The following is a 16,213-nucleotide window of genomic DNA, read 5'->3' as shown; positions in this document are numbered from 1 at the left end:
GAATCCAGTCCGCAACCCTTAATGACCATCGGTTATCTTCCCTCCTCATTACATGTCCTGCCCATGCCCCCCCCCCCCCCATTTCTTTTTCTTGATTTCAACTAAGGTGTCATTAACTCGTGTTTGTTCTCTCACCCAATCTTCTCTTTTCTTATCCCTTAACGTTACACCCATCATTCTTTCCATAGCTCGTTGCGTCGTCCTGAATTTAAGTAGAACCCTTTTCGTTAGCCTCAAGGTTTCTGCCCCTTATGTTAGTACTGGTAAGACACAGCTGTTAAACACTTTTCTCTTGAAGGATAATGGCAACCTGCTGTTCATGATCTGAGAATGCCTGCCAAACGCGCCCCAGCCCATTCTTATTCTTATGATTATTTCAGTCTCATGATCCGGATCCGCGGTCACTACTTGTCCTAAGTAGATGTATTCCCTTACCACTTCCAGTGCCTCGCTACCTCTCGTAAACTGCTGTTCTCTTCCGAGACTGTTAAACATTACTTTAATTTTCTGCAGATTAATGTTTAGACCCACCCTTCTGCTTTGCCTCTCCAGGTCAGTGTGCATGCATTGCAATTGGTCCCCTGAGTTACTAAGCAAGTCAATATCATCAGCGATTCGCAAGTTACTAAGGTATTCTCCATTAACTCTTATCCCCGATTCTTAACCAACTAACCATTCATTCCTAAGTGCGCTGCTTTGGTGTATTCTGGTATACTGAAGACAATATGTCATATCAGACCGCTTTTATGCTTGATGTAAGATTGTGGAATGATCTTCAGCAAATGAGAAGAATGCAGTGCTCCTAGCTGCTAACGGGGAAAGGGAGACATTTTGTCGGAGGTTTTCAGGGCACATTTCTCGAAAGGGGGGATAAGAGCTGCATTTCTATCAAGAGGGTGCGGATTGCGTTGTGAATGACATCAATTTTGCAATAGCAACAAACCCTCACACCTGGCAATTAACTAGTTAGTTAGTGAAAATGTGCTAAACAATTATGTTTCTGGGGTTACTCGTACAAATTCTCATGTGCGCCACTGCTACAGTCACCGGCAGCAAAAATTGTAATTCTCACTCAAATCTTCCATATTTATTAGTTATGGACACTCATCGCTGAATCGCCACGCGAAACAGTTGTGGGCTAGCCGTTACATTGCAAAGCCAATAGTCATTACGTAGTTTTACTAGCCTAGTCGTTACCGATAACAAAACAACACAACCACCTTTCTGGATAGTAACCGCAGCACTTGCCAGCATTGGACTGCGTTGGCTATAGTACAGAGCTATAGTAAGAAGGTAGCAAAATACACAGGCAAATATAGAACAGGTATACTAATTTTATTTTTATCAGCGTTGAGTGAAATAATGGCGCGTTCTCGTCAGGCTGCAGCGCGCAGCACCTGTCCTTAGATCAAAGCATGACAGCGCGACTTTTTGACGAGTAGAAAACCTGCTTTCAGTGAATCTAGCCAAATCTTTCACGTTGCCTCTTCAAGGTTATATATATATATTTTTTTTTTCACGTGGTAAACGTCCTTATACTTTCCGAGGTCTCTGTGCTACCGGTACATCAATGCTTGAATAGAATTTCCGTCACCTCAGATTTTTTCATAAATGTAGAAAAATTCTACACTCAGGTTGAACGCAACGTTGGGTTCTAAGTGATTCGAAGCTTGTCAGAGTTATAGCGACAGCTGTGGCGGATGACTCGAGCGCATCTTCGTCGCCTGTAGCTGTTAGCTGTACGCGCCATTAGGGCGAAGATGATGTATTATTCGTGTGGAGGGAGGAATTCTGACGACACAGAGAAGTACGACGCATATCTAAGCAGATTTAGGGCTCCTTACCTTCTGTGTTACAGTTGCACGTCCATTCAGGGGTATTGGCTAAAAACGAGCACATGCAAAACGGCACAAACCCAGTCACCTATACGTAGACCAGACCGCAGCAACTGCAACTTGTCTATTCGGCAACCCACCTAGTGGCACATGTTGTCCAGATACATCGACAAATATAGTCGGCGAGGAAACGACGACGACCGCCAAACCCATGGCAGATGCTTGATGGGGGAGCAAAAAATGAAGGAAAGAGAGGAGCGGACAGCAATATATTTTTCAACTTAAGACGAGGAATTGGAGAAATTCCGCTAAGTCCGTATGCATGAACACGTCCATCCTGCTTTCTTTTGGTGCCTCGTTTTTAGTGGCAGATACAGGAACGTGAACGCTGCGATGGAAAATTTGGGGAAAAATGTCACCCCACCGATTGTGCAGTTTAACTTGGTAGGTGATTTTATATTTAACTTATCTGGTTTGGTGACTCTAATGATGCACATTTCCTGTCTGAAGATTAATCGGAAACGAATACCGAAAGAGGCGCATTGGGCAGAGAAGGCAGAGTTCAAAAGATCATTGCAAATATTGCCGCTGAGAGAAAGAGCGGCTCTGGGGCGTTCACAGGGTATATTTGTGGGATGTGTAGAATTAGAAAAAGAAAAGAGAAACATAAGAAGACATCATCCTCGGAACTACACCACTTCCCTTGGAGCAGGAAATTTCGCAAAACCTGACAGACGGAAGCAGGGGCATAGCCAATGGGGGGGGGGGGGGGGGACTAATGGGGCTTCAGCCCCCGCCCCCCCCCCCCCGAAATTTTTTCGTGCTGTCCATGCGCCGCCGGCCAAAACAACCCCCGGCGCCGGAAATCATGCTCGATTTTGTCTAGAATGTCCTTTTTACGCTCGAAAATAAAAACATTTTAGCGCGAACATTGCGAAATCGGGCTGGATTTCGCGGCAACGCCCATGCACCGGGAGTCACATATCGTAACGCAAGGAGCTCCACAAGGAGTTCCAAAGCCGTGGAAGGCGGGCTCGTCGCGGCATCTCGCTGAGGCCGCGGAATCGGGAGCGCTTGGCTGTCAATTCTGACACTTTATGGGTATAAAGTTCTAATAAACTTTTGATGCGAAAGGTGCATTGATATTTCCAAAGTCGTGCTTTAGATTTTCAATTCCGGAACTTTGTGGGCTTAATGTTGTTATAAACATTTGACGTCCAAGGTGCATTGACTTTTCTAAAGTCTTAGATCGGAACATACAATGAGACAAGCCAAATCAACACACTATCCGACAACTTGAGAAAACAGGCAGCGAGATACGATCACACGAAGCGTTGTGGTTGTTTATTTGTGCCGTCATGTTGCATAAAAAAATATCAACATTTTTTTTTCACCTACGCCAAATCATCCACGCCAAGCCATTAAAGCCAGCCAGGGTAACTACGTTAACTGTTATTTATTTTTGCTATTATGACTTTTATTCGTGAGGCCACATTGAGCCTCTTAATTATTTTTAATTTTGCTACCCTACCCGCGGGCTGCCAGAGCCAGCGAGAGCGCATGCGTTTTCTTGTGCTGCCCCGAAACCACCACGCGGCGTACTTCGGTGCGCGTGTGGTTTTCTCTGGCCGAATGAATTTTCGCCTGGCAGAGTTTTGGACGCCTTCTGGCTAGCAGACGAGAAAAAGAAACAATGGTCGCTCACCGCCATCACTGTGTTCACCACCATGACCGTGTTCGCTTGAGCGCAACCTCCCCGGAAAGTCGTCTCCCCGGTGTAAAATACCGAGCACTATGCGTATGGCTCTCGGTGGACCAAGCGTCTCACGTTTTCTTCAATATTCGTTCGGTAGCCACATTAGGGGCCCAAAGTAGGCATTGGATTGTGGCCAACATACTCTCCTTTGCGTTTTTCTTTTCATTTTGGTGCCTCCGCCCCACAAAAGGAAAAAAAAATACATTGTTGCGGCGCAGCGAATTGTTGCATGGTGACAGTTTGTTACTCCTTTTGCGGAAAGTAATCGGCCACGGCATGCTTCGGTTGCCGGATACTACTATTATATTATTGCGATAGCAATTATATGAAGACTTCAGGCGGATTCCTGCTGTCGCCGTCGCCCTCATGTTTCGTATGAAGTCTCAGGCCAATAACGTTGTGACCGCGCGCCGCATGCCGTATGTGCGAGTGAAAGGGTAGGGGGAGGGGGTGAAATGGGTGAGCCGACGATGGTGGCTCAGTCTTGCGTGCGCAAAGGAGAAAAGCGGGGAGCAAGCGCGCCGCCTTCCTTCGCACGCGATACATCGGGGGGGGGGGGGGATGGAATGAGGGCGGGATCTAGGATTCTGTGAATCTGTGATTGCGCTACATGTTTATTTGCCTCGTTTGACGCGTTATATACAGTGACTTTTTCTTAGATACGTAGATTTATTGGAGACTTATGCGTATATTTAAATAACTTGTTGCGAGGTTTTGTGCATACGTGCAGTGGACTTTCTTTCCAGTGACACTTTTTTGCCCTTTATCAAGCATTTGTATATTCCATTGTATCTTCGCATTTCTAATGAACGAGGGCGAGTTAAATGAAAGTGAGCCTACCCACCCCGCGCAATAACGGTTCGGTTCATTATCTGCGAGGCATGCGCGTAGCACCCAGGCATCTTTCATTTACAGAAGTGACACGCAGATGTGAGGGTAAATGTTCTTTAATGCTCTCATACACTGGATTGAACATGGTTGCGTGACGTAATGGACACTTCAGAAGTTGAGCAGCGGGGCGCCGTGAATGTTTTTACAGCTGAAGGTGTTTCCCAAAAGGAAATTATTCGCCGTATGGCTGCTGTGTGCGTTGAACATTGCATTTCATTGGCCACTGTGAAGCATTGGAGCAAATGGTGGAAAAAAGACGTGAAAGCTGCAAAGACGATCCAAAACCGGGCCAAAGCCATCGTGCAATCACCCGCAACACAAGTGCAAAAGTTGATGAGCTGATGAGACAAGAACGGAGGATAAACATCGATGAACTGGCAGAGCGTGTGAACATCAGTCGCGGCTCGGTTCACAGCATAATTCATGAACATCTAGGTCATCGGCTCTTGTGTGCGCAATGGATGCCCAAGATTTTGAACCACCGCCAGAAGAAGGTTCTGCGCTGCCTTCACTAATCTGATCCGGTATCACAATGAGGTTGACGCTTCTTGTCTGCAATTGTGGTCAGGGACGAACCATGGTGCCACTAGTACGAGACTGAAACACGACTTGAACAGGAAGCTGAAACACGAAGCGGAAAAAGCTTACCGTGGAAACATTCGAATTCACCGACCCCAAAGAAAGCAAAGGCCGTCATTTCCGCCGGAAAGGTGTTGTTTACTATTTTCTTTTTTTCAATCGTCAGGGGCCGTTACTGATAGAATTTTCTAAAGCCGGAGAGACTATCAATCGTTTCCGGTATTGTGAAACGCCGGATCGGCCGCGTGCCGCCATCAAGAACAAACGACGTGGAAAATTGACGAATAGGGTCATCTTGTTCCGCGACCTGGCTATGGTGTTGGGCTGCTGAACACGAGGTCGCGGAATGGAATCCCGGCCACGGCGGCCGCATTTGGATGGGGGCGAAATGCGAAAACACCCGTGTACTTAGATTTAGGTACACGTTAAAGAACCCCAGGTGGTCGAAATTTCCGGAGTCCTCCACTACGGCGTGTCTCATAATCAGAAAGTGGTTTTGACGCGTAAAACCCCATAATTTATTTTTTAATTTTTCCACAATGCCCGTCCCCACGTCGCTGATGTGGTTAATATAAAACTGGCCAAGTGGGAAACGCTGCAACATCCGCCATACAGTTAAGACCTGTCGCAAAGTTTGGGCAGGCTAGTTGGGTATTGCATGGTATCAACCTTCACTTACAGCGCATACATAGACGAGGGACAAAAAGGACGACGAAGACAAGCGCTGTACTTCCAACTGATTTTTATTTTGAGAAACAAACGTACATATACTGAGACACCAAGATAAAAGCGCCACCTACAAAGCGTCAACCCGACGTGAGTATGCATACAAAATTCATGACCTAAGATGAACGAGAGCGCATGTGCGACCTCAGAAAAACCAGTTCTTTGTCTGTTAATGCAATTGATGGTTTACTAACTGAGTCACCGTCCGCAATCGCTGTTGTTCAATGGTAAGTCTGGTACATTCAATAGAATGTACCAGACTGTGTTTGCCCCAAAATGTGGAAGTCGCCTTGCGACTTCCACATTTTGGTGCAAGGCGACTTCCACATTTTGGGGCAAATGAAAAAACAGCTTAAGGGAAACAGATTCGTGTCGGACGATGACGTGAAAAAGCCAGTTGCAGATTTGTTGAAGCAGCAACCTAAGGAGTTTTATGAGACGGGAATCACCCGACTCGCTAGTCAATGGGATAAATGTCTAAATGCTCATGGAGACTACTTTTAAATTAACTACCCCGTTTGTCATATATTTTCATTGCCTCACTTTCATTTGACTCGCCCTCGTATATTTTGCAGAAGGGCTTTATATAGGTGCTCTCGGTTGGGACAATAATTTCGTTGCAATTACTCACGACACACGTCCGGTGCCAGCTGCTCCTGCGTAATACATTGGTATAAATGACAGCGTCATTGAGATTTTTCACCAGCCGTTGCTTATGTACAAAAATGTAAACAACGTTGTTGAATGACAAAGTTTCATTAACATATTTGTCCTCAACTTGTTCATTTCATGGCCTTTACATTTTTCATATCAGCGACATGCGCTGCTTTGCTGGTTTCGAACTGATATAGTTCTAAGGATCGTGTGATAGTTTCCTTACTTATTAAATAGACAAAAACATGGAAGCATTGATCTCAGTTATTTTGAGCGCAATTACTGGCACATACGAGTATATCTTTTTATTTAAAAAAATATATTACTTGTTTTGACAGTGCGTAGCGTTTAAGAATTCGTTTGCAGCATCTTTGGCAATGGCAATGCAATTATTATTCATGCATTTGATCTCTCGACAAATTGTTTACGAGGAAGCTTTAGCTCGGGCCCAACTCTGACGCAGCCTATTCAAATAAATGTAAAACGCAGAAACGCTTTTCTGAGATAACCCCAGGATCACTTTTAATGGAATTTGTTGAATTTGAGAAAGTTATTTTCTAGTATATGTTGGAAGCGGAAGTTCGATTTAGGGCCTGAATTTCGTTTAAAATATTTTGAAAAATTTGAAAGTGCCAAAAAAAATAGATGCACGACGTTTAAAACTAAAAGCTCTTCATCAGAAACAGATATCGCGGTTCTTCAAACGGCATCTATTATAAGAGTCAAAGCGGACAAATTCGGTATGTCAATTTGTACCTTGCGTGAATTAGTTACGTGGTGCACAAGGGTTCTGCAAAAGCCGTATTTCGTTAATGCTAAATTGTTTGAGATTCATTTGTAACATATCAATTTTGTCCGCTGTAGATGTACTATTTGATGCGATTCACAGAATTGTGATATTATTTTTCATTGTTGAGTTACAGAGTTTTAAATGTGATAGTTTCTTTTTCTGAAAATTTGAGATTTGTGCCAATGTTTAATAAAAAATTGACAACCTAAATGAAAAATTCGAAACCAGAAGACAGTAGAATTTAAGTTTTTCTTTTAAATGCAACAAACCTCATCAAATTTTGTGCAGTGGTTGCCGAGAAAAACTAATTCACCTTCTACATGTATTTAGATAGGGGCATCCGAGATAAAGCTTCCTCTTAAGGAGGAGGCCAAGCTGCAATGTGAGCCCCCCCCCCCTCCCCCACCGAATTTTCTGGCTACGCCACTGGACGGAAGTGACATTAACGAGGCTGCGTCGTCGAGTCGCACCCCTAAATTTATACATGCACCGGTTCGCGCCATTTTTCAAATCATATGTATGTATAACTCAACTCATATTTTTCAACTCATATGTATGTCATGAGTATGTCCTGGAATTCCGGCGTTTCTCCTTCCAGAGAAAAATGACATTGGAAATTACAGTGCGACAGCTCGGCCTGCCATTGAACACTCCGGTACTGCTGTCTTTCAGAGCGTCTGTATTTGGGCACTCACACAGGAATTTATGCATCGCCACAGAAAACAATCATTATTATATCATACCAATTTCATTGTTGACCGTATCATTCATTTCATTCCTCTTTTATTGCCTTATTTATATTACGTATACCTTTTCTTTAATGGCTGTCTAATGAATCCTTTTGAACTGTCCTCGCTTTAATTTATGCGTCAAAATTATATTTTTTAAAATTTAACTACCTTACAGCATATGTAAAATCTGTCCGACTCTTGGTCAATCCCCATGAATGGTTATGCGCCAAACATATCAAAGTCATCATCATCATCATCATCATCCTTTAGAGCCGCTCGTGTTTTGAGGCAGACGAAGACGACCACACGTGCCAGAGTTCCATTTTATGTGGCTGGCTCTACATCTACGCCTACATCCATGTGGCTAAGCTCCTTTCCAGCTTGCATTGGCGTCCAGGAAGTTCGCAAGGAAGCCGGTCGACCTACCGAAAGCACGACGGAAAGCAGGGGCCCCGTCACGAGAAGCTCTGGGCCTTCGAAGCGCCGGAGTGACGATGGATGCAGCACCGTCGGCGCCGGAGCTGGCGGCGGTGGCCTGGACTTCCTCGGACGCGGCAGCCATGAACGAGATCGCGCCGCCGCCAAAGTACCGGCTCAAGCTTGGCTGCCGTTTGTGATCACGCCGACGTTCGCCACCTTGAGCGCTTTCTTCGTGTCCGCCGCCATCTCGGTCACGCCGGCCGTCCCCGGGAACGCCATGTGCTTCCTCTTTATCAAGGCCTGGTCTTGACCACCGTCGCCACCGCCTTCTACGAGCCACTGAAGCACACTGGTTTGGGCGGCCGGCGGCGCACAGCTGCCCCGACGCAGAGGCGGCTTCTCCCATTTCAGCTGCCGTCTCCGAGGTGCGTGACAACATGGGGCGTCGAGTGCGGACATCATGGAGGCGAACTGATGGCACAACTTTAACGTGATAGCTGTTCTGTCGATGTCGTTTTTAGATTTTTGTAAAATGATGCAGGAGTTATGCTGTGAGATGACATTCATAAAAAGTTAATACCATGGCTTCCGGTCTTTGCTCTGCTTTTCTAACATGATTATGACACGGTATTACGAAGCATTTATTATTTGATGCTACATAGGCAATGTTCTTAAACATTTATAATAGCAGTGGGAAAATTACAAGCTTTTGTAGAAGGCCAACGAAAGCCGCAAGTCTTAAGATAACACTACTGAGATATGCTATATATCTGCCCATAGGTACTCGGTCCTGGCAGTCAGTTGTGCACATCAAAATTGGATAACTTACATTGCATTATTTTAAGTATCTCATGCTGCTACGTATTTATAGTTAGCGTCCTTAGGGTCCGGCCGCAGAGGCCCCGCGCCACCCGTGTTCACGGAAGGGTGCCACATTAATTAAGCAACGGCTGCATCCGCTCGCGTGAACTGCGTCTCCCGCAATCTCGCATCCGGCCTAACGCCGTTCGGCCGATACAGGGCGAAGCTCTGTCGCGCGCTAGTATCTGTCGGCGAGGGCCTGATCCACGAAGGCAATTAGCGACCCCCACGAAGCCCCAGTATGTGACTCGCTCGGTCGTGCCGAAGGGCTCGCTCAGGAATGCTGCACGAACGAAAATATCTTCGCGCCTGACGGAGCACGATAAGCGCTGCGGGCCCGGCGGCGCGTTAGGAAAACAAGCGCCCGGCGACGGATGCGCGGGCGCTTACGACAGGCGTGTGGGCGTGCGCCCCTTTGAAGGCAAGCAGACGGTCCCCCCTCCCTGCCCACCGCTCGAACCATCCGCGGCCGGAAGAAACGGCGCTGGCGCCGCGCTCACCCGAAGAGGCCGACGGCAGACGCCGTGCGGCGGGGCACACGCGAATCATCATGGGGCTGCCCCGGCTTGACGTCTGGTTTGCCGGCACCGACGACGACTTGCCGTCCTTCTCCTTCGCGCTCTCCCTGTCGTTCCTCAACTCGCCGAGCGGAATTCTGACCATCGCCGAAATCGCAAGTAACACCTCCGTGCATCGCCGCATGCCTTTCCGCGCTAACGTGCTGCGGCGCGGGAGGCTGGAAAAATAACTCGAGAGACACGGCGCCTCCGGCCGCACCCAGAGCTGCTCATTCACCGGTTGCGGCCTGCTCCTTCTTGGCCCGATTCACCGCGCGAATTTAGCGCCTGCATCGACGACTTCCAATTCAAGGGACAAATAGCCGTCACGTCGCGATATACCGCGGCGGTCCTCTGCGGTGCCCCTGTGTTTCCCGCGGTTCGGGGCGAGATGGAGAAGGCGCGCGCTGCGTGCGTCACACCGTAGGTGTATGTGTTGCTCGAAGCACGCCGGTGCGAGCAGACGCAATGGGAATCGATATATCGACTCCCCCCTCCCGCCGAGACATCGCACTTCGCTCTCTCCGCGCCGGTGCTTGGCGCATCTGCTCAGAGGCGGCGCGGTGTGACTGCACGTTCTCAGTTACTGTCGTTTCCTCTTCGACGAAATTTCGCTAAATGTCATCTGTTGTCCGCCAGCTATGAAAACGTGTGCTGTCCTCTGCGCATGTACTTTAACCAGATTCTTTCACGTCTACGTTGATGAATGTTATACGAAATTTACTGGACGCACTGTGATCTGCAGTGACAATCGACGCGTTATATTGACATGGTGTTAGAAAAGAAAATGGTAAAGTGAAGCTACAGCTGGCGACCACAGAGTGTCTTTCGCACTCACACTATCTCATGTTGGTGCGGGAAATACGTCCGTTCCCTACTGCCTTATTTAGCAATTACGTATTCGAGCACTGATTCCAATAAACAACATGTCACAATTAATTACCACGCTGCCCACGATACGGTTACTTTTGGGTCAATCTTGCCTGCAAAACATGTGAACTATGTCACTGCTAATTCTGTATCCTCCTACCGTTACACTACCTTAATATAACGAGAACATTATCTTGCCTACCCTATATCAAACTAATAATTAAGGGAGACGCGCCTCAGAGATTGATTTTCCATAATAATGAAGCTTATTGAGTGGAATTCATGCACCATATAGAGTTTACTCTCCTAGTTTTTGAACATAACTTTATTTTCTCCATATTTTGTCTGCTTATTTTGTGTGCTTCCTGAAAGTGGGAAAAGTAATGTTTCTTGTGGAAGGTTTAGGCCTGATACCAGACCAATGTTAGAAACAAGTACGTGGTTGCAAATAAGCATAAAATTATGTTGGTTTCGCTTTATTATTTATTTATTTTTAATATTCACTATAGTTATGGAGAACGTTGATGATTGGTATCCTAAAATTCACATGACGCAAATTACTGCAACTTACAATAAAAACAAAGAGTTGCATTATGTGCATAGAAGATATGTTCCAGATTCATACACATAAAGTACCAAAATGTTTGTCCACAAATAGTTATATAGTAAAAAAAAACAGCGTAATATTGAGAAAAAGAAAGACGCAGTAGAGAGCTTGTAAACACGCTCACTACTATTGCAGATTATTAATTTGCATGAAATTTGGCGGAATGCAGACCATGCCTTTCCAGCAGAAGTGTAAAACTTCAAAATACACGTAGGTGCTACCCTCGGGACCCTCGCGAGCTTCCTCCCACAGTCGGGCTTCTTTTACTACGCTGCAGTGACGAGATTCAGCTTCAGCTGCCTGTGTTCCAAATATTTTTTTTTGATGTTCTTGTCTGGTCTTCTCTGGTCTGTGCAGTTGCTCATAGTCATCAACTCCCGAGCTCGAAGGGCTACCGACTCTAGCTGTAGAACCTTCTCAAAGCCTTTGTGGCCTTTGTGGCCTCTGTTGAACCGCAGTATGGCTATAGAAGTGGTTGCCTCCAGAACAGCGCGTGACGTAATTATCGTTTTGGGGCACAGCAACCAAATCTTTGTTTTAAAAGTCTCAGCGGCACTTTGGGGTTTGCCCTGAATACAGCGAAAAAACAACTTCTCGCTTGTCTCATGTGTAGGCAGCATGCAGCCTTCGCCTAAGCACATGGCCAAACGCGTAGGACGGGCTGGTGTTCACTCAGCTAGGCTTAGTACTCGCCTGTGTTTACACCAGGAAAGCTCATAATCTGGAAGAAAACGTGTGGTTGCGACTCTCACATGTCGATTTTGAGTGGAAAAATGAACCATGCCTCACTTAGAATCTCTTTTTCGCAGTCTTCTGATTGGACAAACGCCTTGATTATTTTACATATGTAACAGAATGCTGAAGCGTAATTTTGCGATCGGAATGTTAAAATTTTTTTAAAGAACAAAAATGCGATTTTCAACCCGCATCTGCCCTGAACAACGCAAACCGCATGTTGGAATACCTTCGACGTGACAAGCTACAAAAGAACCCTTGCGGGTTTCTGAGATGGTGGAATATATTTTTTTTTCCTTTTATGAACGTTATTTCACGTTGCGAGATCCCGCAGAACTGATTTGTCATACTCAGTAGTTCGAGTTGTCGACTAGTTCGCCCTCGGTCTAAAATCTGCTAGCCTCCTGGTTAGCTCAGGTGGTATAGAGCGACCGTCCCGGAAAGACATTAGTTCCGGCTTCGATCCACCAGACAAGGACGAATTTTTCAAATGAGCAGCTTTCTTTCTTAGAAACCTGTATGGGTTTCCTTCATAGCTTCGTGCTACAGTATAGGGCGCAGGGCAGTTTTTCCCTTCGATGAACTTTGCTTCTTCCATATAGTTTATTGCCCACAATTCCTTACATCGCAATATCACTGCGATGCCTATATTACCGTTCGTCCCGTATTGGTCATCGAAAAAAAAGTTCGGTGGGCTTATATTCGGTGAAACACTAGCAATTCGTCAAACTAACTTTTGCCCCGAAATTCGAAAGACTGAAATTATCTGCCCGCAGAAACAGTGACAATAACGGGCTGCTCAATTTACGGGCGAACTATTTCTGCTTTTCTTCACTTCGAACAGCGCGAAACACGGTAGAGGGCGAGTGCTTGGCGCTGGCTAACATGGCTTTGGTTGACGGGCGCTAACTGGCCAATAGCGCTAAAGCGGCGCTTCAATGTTGGCGCGCACACTGTTCTGCGTGTTCACAACGAGTAAGAGGCGCGCGCTCGGGCTGGCGTATATGAAGTTTTGTCCAGGAGTTTTCTTAACCGTTCCGTTCGCGCGTTCCGCGCTATCATACTTCAGCAACTACCGTAGCTCAAACTAGGGTGAAACTATAGGGCGCGCCGAAGTCGGGAGTTTTCGAGTGCTGTTTCGACCGGCCGCAAGTAACGGATAACTTCGCTACGCAGAGAACGCTTTCATGACGACAAACATGCCGTAAGCACACCCACAACAGTCACTCTGTTCTTAAAGAGAGACTGCAGACATAAAGGCACTAAATTTTAGACTTTCAAAACTCCACTGGAAGCCATCGATTACTAATAGAGCAAATGAAGACCGAACTTGCTTTGCCCGAATTTCGCCGACCTGCTGCGGCATCACAGTGATGGCACAGGCTCCGTGGTAATTTAGACTAGTGGGGCTATTTTTTGTGCTGTTAAGCTGCAAAACAGTTTGCCAGGTCGTGTCCTTGATGATTTCAAAAATCAATGTTTTTATTGATAGGTGGCTACGTGTCGGGGAGCAGGCACTGGCAAAATCCGCAGCTTTACACTGATCTGGTGCGGGTTAATCTGAAGCCGACTGTCGCCCTTCCACTTGAGCGCCTTTTTGTGCGGGGCTCACCGAGCCTGGGTTCATGTAGAGGCGAGCGTTTTCGTATTCTGGAAGTGGCATATGCCGATCTATAGCTTAACTTAATCCATTGCGTGTAACGTTATTGGCGTCATGGCTTCCAGACGAAGTATATATACGCCCTATAGACAAGTAACATATGGCTAGAGGACAAAATTTTGGCCCTCATTGGCTCCTTGTGCCAGGAAACCTCATATAGCGTCATCGAGACATGATTGCCAAGGAGAGGCAGATCGTTTCTACCACTATCTGATACGGTTAAACGGAGCGTCAGTATTGACAAAGAAACGAACGCAGGGGAGACGGGGAGAAGGAAACGGCGCATCGCTACGTGCGACTCGGTAACGGTCGAGCAGGCTTTCAGGAACACTCTCTGCGCGGCCTATCGGCGGCGCATGACGGGGGTTTATGCCGTTGAAGGTACCCTACGCAGTACCCGGATATGATTGAAGAAAACCAGATGGACTTCGTTTTTCTTTCGAGACCGCGAGTTTTACTAGCTTTTTTTTTCTCGCTCCGAATAAACAGCGCGTTTCCTACGCGTTTTTTTCCTTTACCCGTGCCCTTCTGAATCCGGAAATTCTCGACGCGGGAGAACATGGTGCGGAGAGCGGGGTGCCCTTGACTCGGGAGAACGAAGCGAAATGCACACATCACTAGAACGTTCAGTCGATACGAGTCAGAGCCCTCACTGATGCATGGCTCAGTGTGTCTTCAGTGCATCTGATGGGCAAAGAATTATCGTATCTGAACAGGCAATCTCCAGTCTCCCCACTTGTCTTTCTTTTTTTTTTATTAACGTGAGGAGCATGCTTTCACAGGTGTTCGCAAGTGATATCCCCATAGAGCTTTAATGTATATTTGTCTTCACCTTATAACTCTCTTTCATATGTTCTGTAAAAAAAATACATTTTTACCCATTTTGGTTCGCCGCTGTAAGCGCGTGCGTGTAAATACTTGAAAGGGTGGAATCATTTTTCTTTTTTTTTCAATAAATTTCAGTTGTTAAAATCTGTTTCCTCCGCTCGCCATGGAACATTAAGAGAGCATAGATTGGTACACCATACAGAGTACAGAACAGCATCGAAGGCATATAGCGTGGGAACTAAATCGCGATTAAATGATTATATATTGACACCCCTTGTGTAATCGCTCTCAAAAATCAAACGTAATTGCGCCCTGCTACATCGACGGTCACAATAGTATACCACAAGTGGCAAAACCTCAGCTCCCCTTTTTATTCCGGGGTTGGGCATTAGAGCGGACGAAAGGATTCTTTTTTTTTTTTAAATGACTGGGCTTCTTTGCTGAGTGACTTCTCGCATTTAAGCGCGCCCGGCCCCCGGATTACAATTTTATTATCCCGCAAATAAACCATGGATGAAAGAAGGCGATAGAATGCATTCAAGTGATTGGGAAGTCTCAGAGGGTCGCGTTTTTGCCGCCGCATGTTCTTCCTTGAGCGAGCTCTACGATCGGTACCGCTTCGCCTCCGGCCTAAATGAGCGCCATACGGGCCGATCATTCTTAACTTCTCCCGAATATATAAATATATATATATATATATATATATATATATATATATATATATATATATATATATATATATATATATATATATATTCTGACGAAGGCCGTGCCACGGCCGTAACGTCACAAGCTGGATTATTCGATGAAACGTACATGGCTAGCACGAGAAATCTAAGCACGTATTCAACTAATTAAACGGGACATTTTGCAATTTACGAATTGTAGCCGATGACATTGCAAGGCGTATTCACTTGAAATTAAATTCCAGGGTAACGCTAGTTTCGAGTTATTATTTCTCAAAATGTGGAACCGAATACACGGGTCTTGGAGATAATTTGGTGCCTCATCGGATGAAAGCGCGTTTTGTTAAAAAAAGTAAGTCGAGCAGCAGCGCATCTTTGCGTCGACTGTGATGGAGCGAATCTCCCAACTGCTGTCATTCTGCAAATTATTTCCAAGTGGATGCGCTTTGCAAACTCACCGACTACAATTCGTAAATTGCAATATGCGCGGTAAAGTAATTGATTAAGTTAATTAGTGCATTTTTAACAAGCTGCATATGTGTTTCCATTTGTCGTGCAAGCAACGTGCACCTCTCTGAGTAATCCATCTCAAGGACTAGAATTATGTTATCTGCAACAGGTGACTTTAAATAATTCCGTAGAACTTAAACATGATCGCCTCGTATAAAGCAGGCCGCACAACAAGCGCCATAGGCGCTGTCACCACACAGAGCAAATGGGTCAGCGTTGTGAGCAAAAAAAAATCCTGCACAAATTACTTTCAACGTGTATCGCGCCAGGCCTCGCTTGCCGGTATAGCGGAGCGTGACCGAGCACTCACGAAGCGGCCGTGTGACACACTCCTCGCAGGTGACGGGCATCCTGACGTTCGCACTGGCATACAGCAGCCGCGTCTACGTGTACCAGCTGTCCAAACTCGTGGTTAGGGTCGAGCCTGAGCCCAGCATCATCTACGTCATCTTCGTGTCGTTCCTCTACTGGTTCGTGTCGCTGCTTGTGCTCGTCTCTTCGCTGCTCTCAAACACGG

At 46.2% G+C, this 16,213-nt stretch overlaps 1 protein-coding gene across 1 annotated transcript in view; it reads left to right on the top strand.

The window, feature by feature from the left end:
- Positions 1-9,585: 9,585 nt before the first annotated feature.
- The window catches only part of LOC142592653 (uncharacterized), a 26,450-nt gene continuing 19,822 nt past the window's right edge, over positions 9,586-16,213 (top strand). The window contains exons 1-2 of the mRNA XM_075704221.1: positions 9,586-9,916; positions 16,036-16,213. The exon at positions 16,036-16,213 is cut by the window's right edge and continues 26 nt beyond it. Of these exons, the coding sequence (XP_075560336.1) occupies positions 9,794-9,916; positions 16,036-16,213 (301 nt within the window). The 5' untranslated portion in view covers positions 9,586-9,793. The remainder of the gene's footprint in view (positions 9,917-16,035) is intronic.

This window comes from Dermacentor variabilis, chromosome 1 (genome assembly GCF_050947875.1).
Source record: "Dermacentor variabilis isolate Ectoservices chromosome 1, ASM5094787v1, whole genome shotgun sequence".
NCBI classification, from domain to species: domain Eukaryota; kingdom Metazoa; phylum Arthropoda; class Arachnida; order Ixodida; family Ixodidae; genus Dermacentor; species Dermacentor variabilis.
This window is presented reverse-complemented; position numbering and strand designations above follow the sequence as displayed.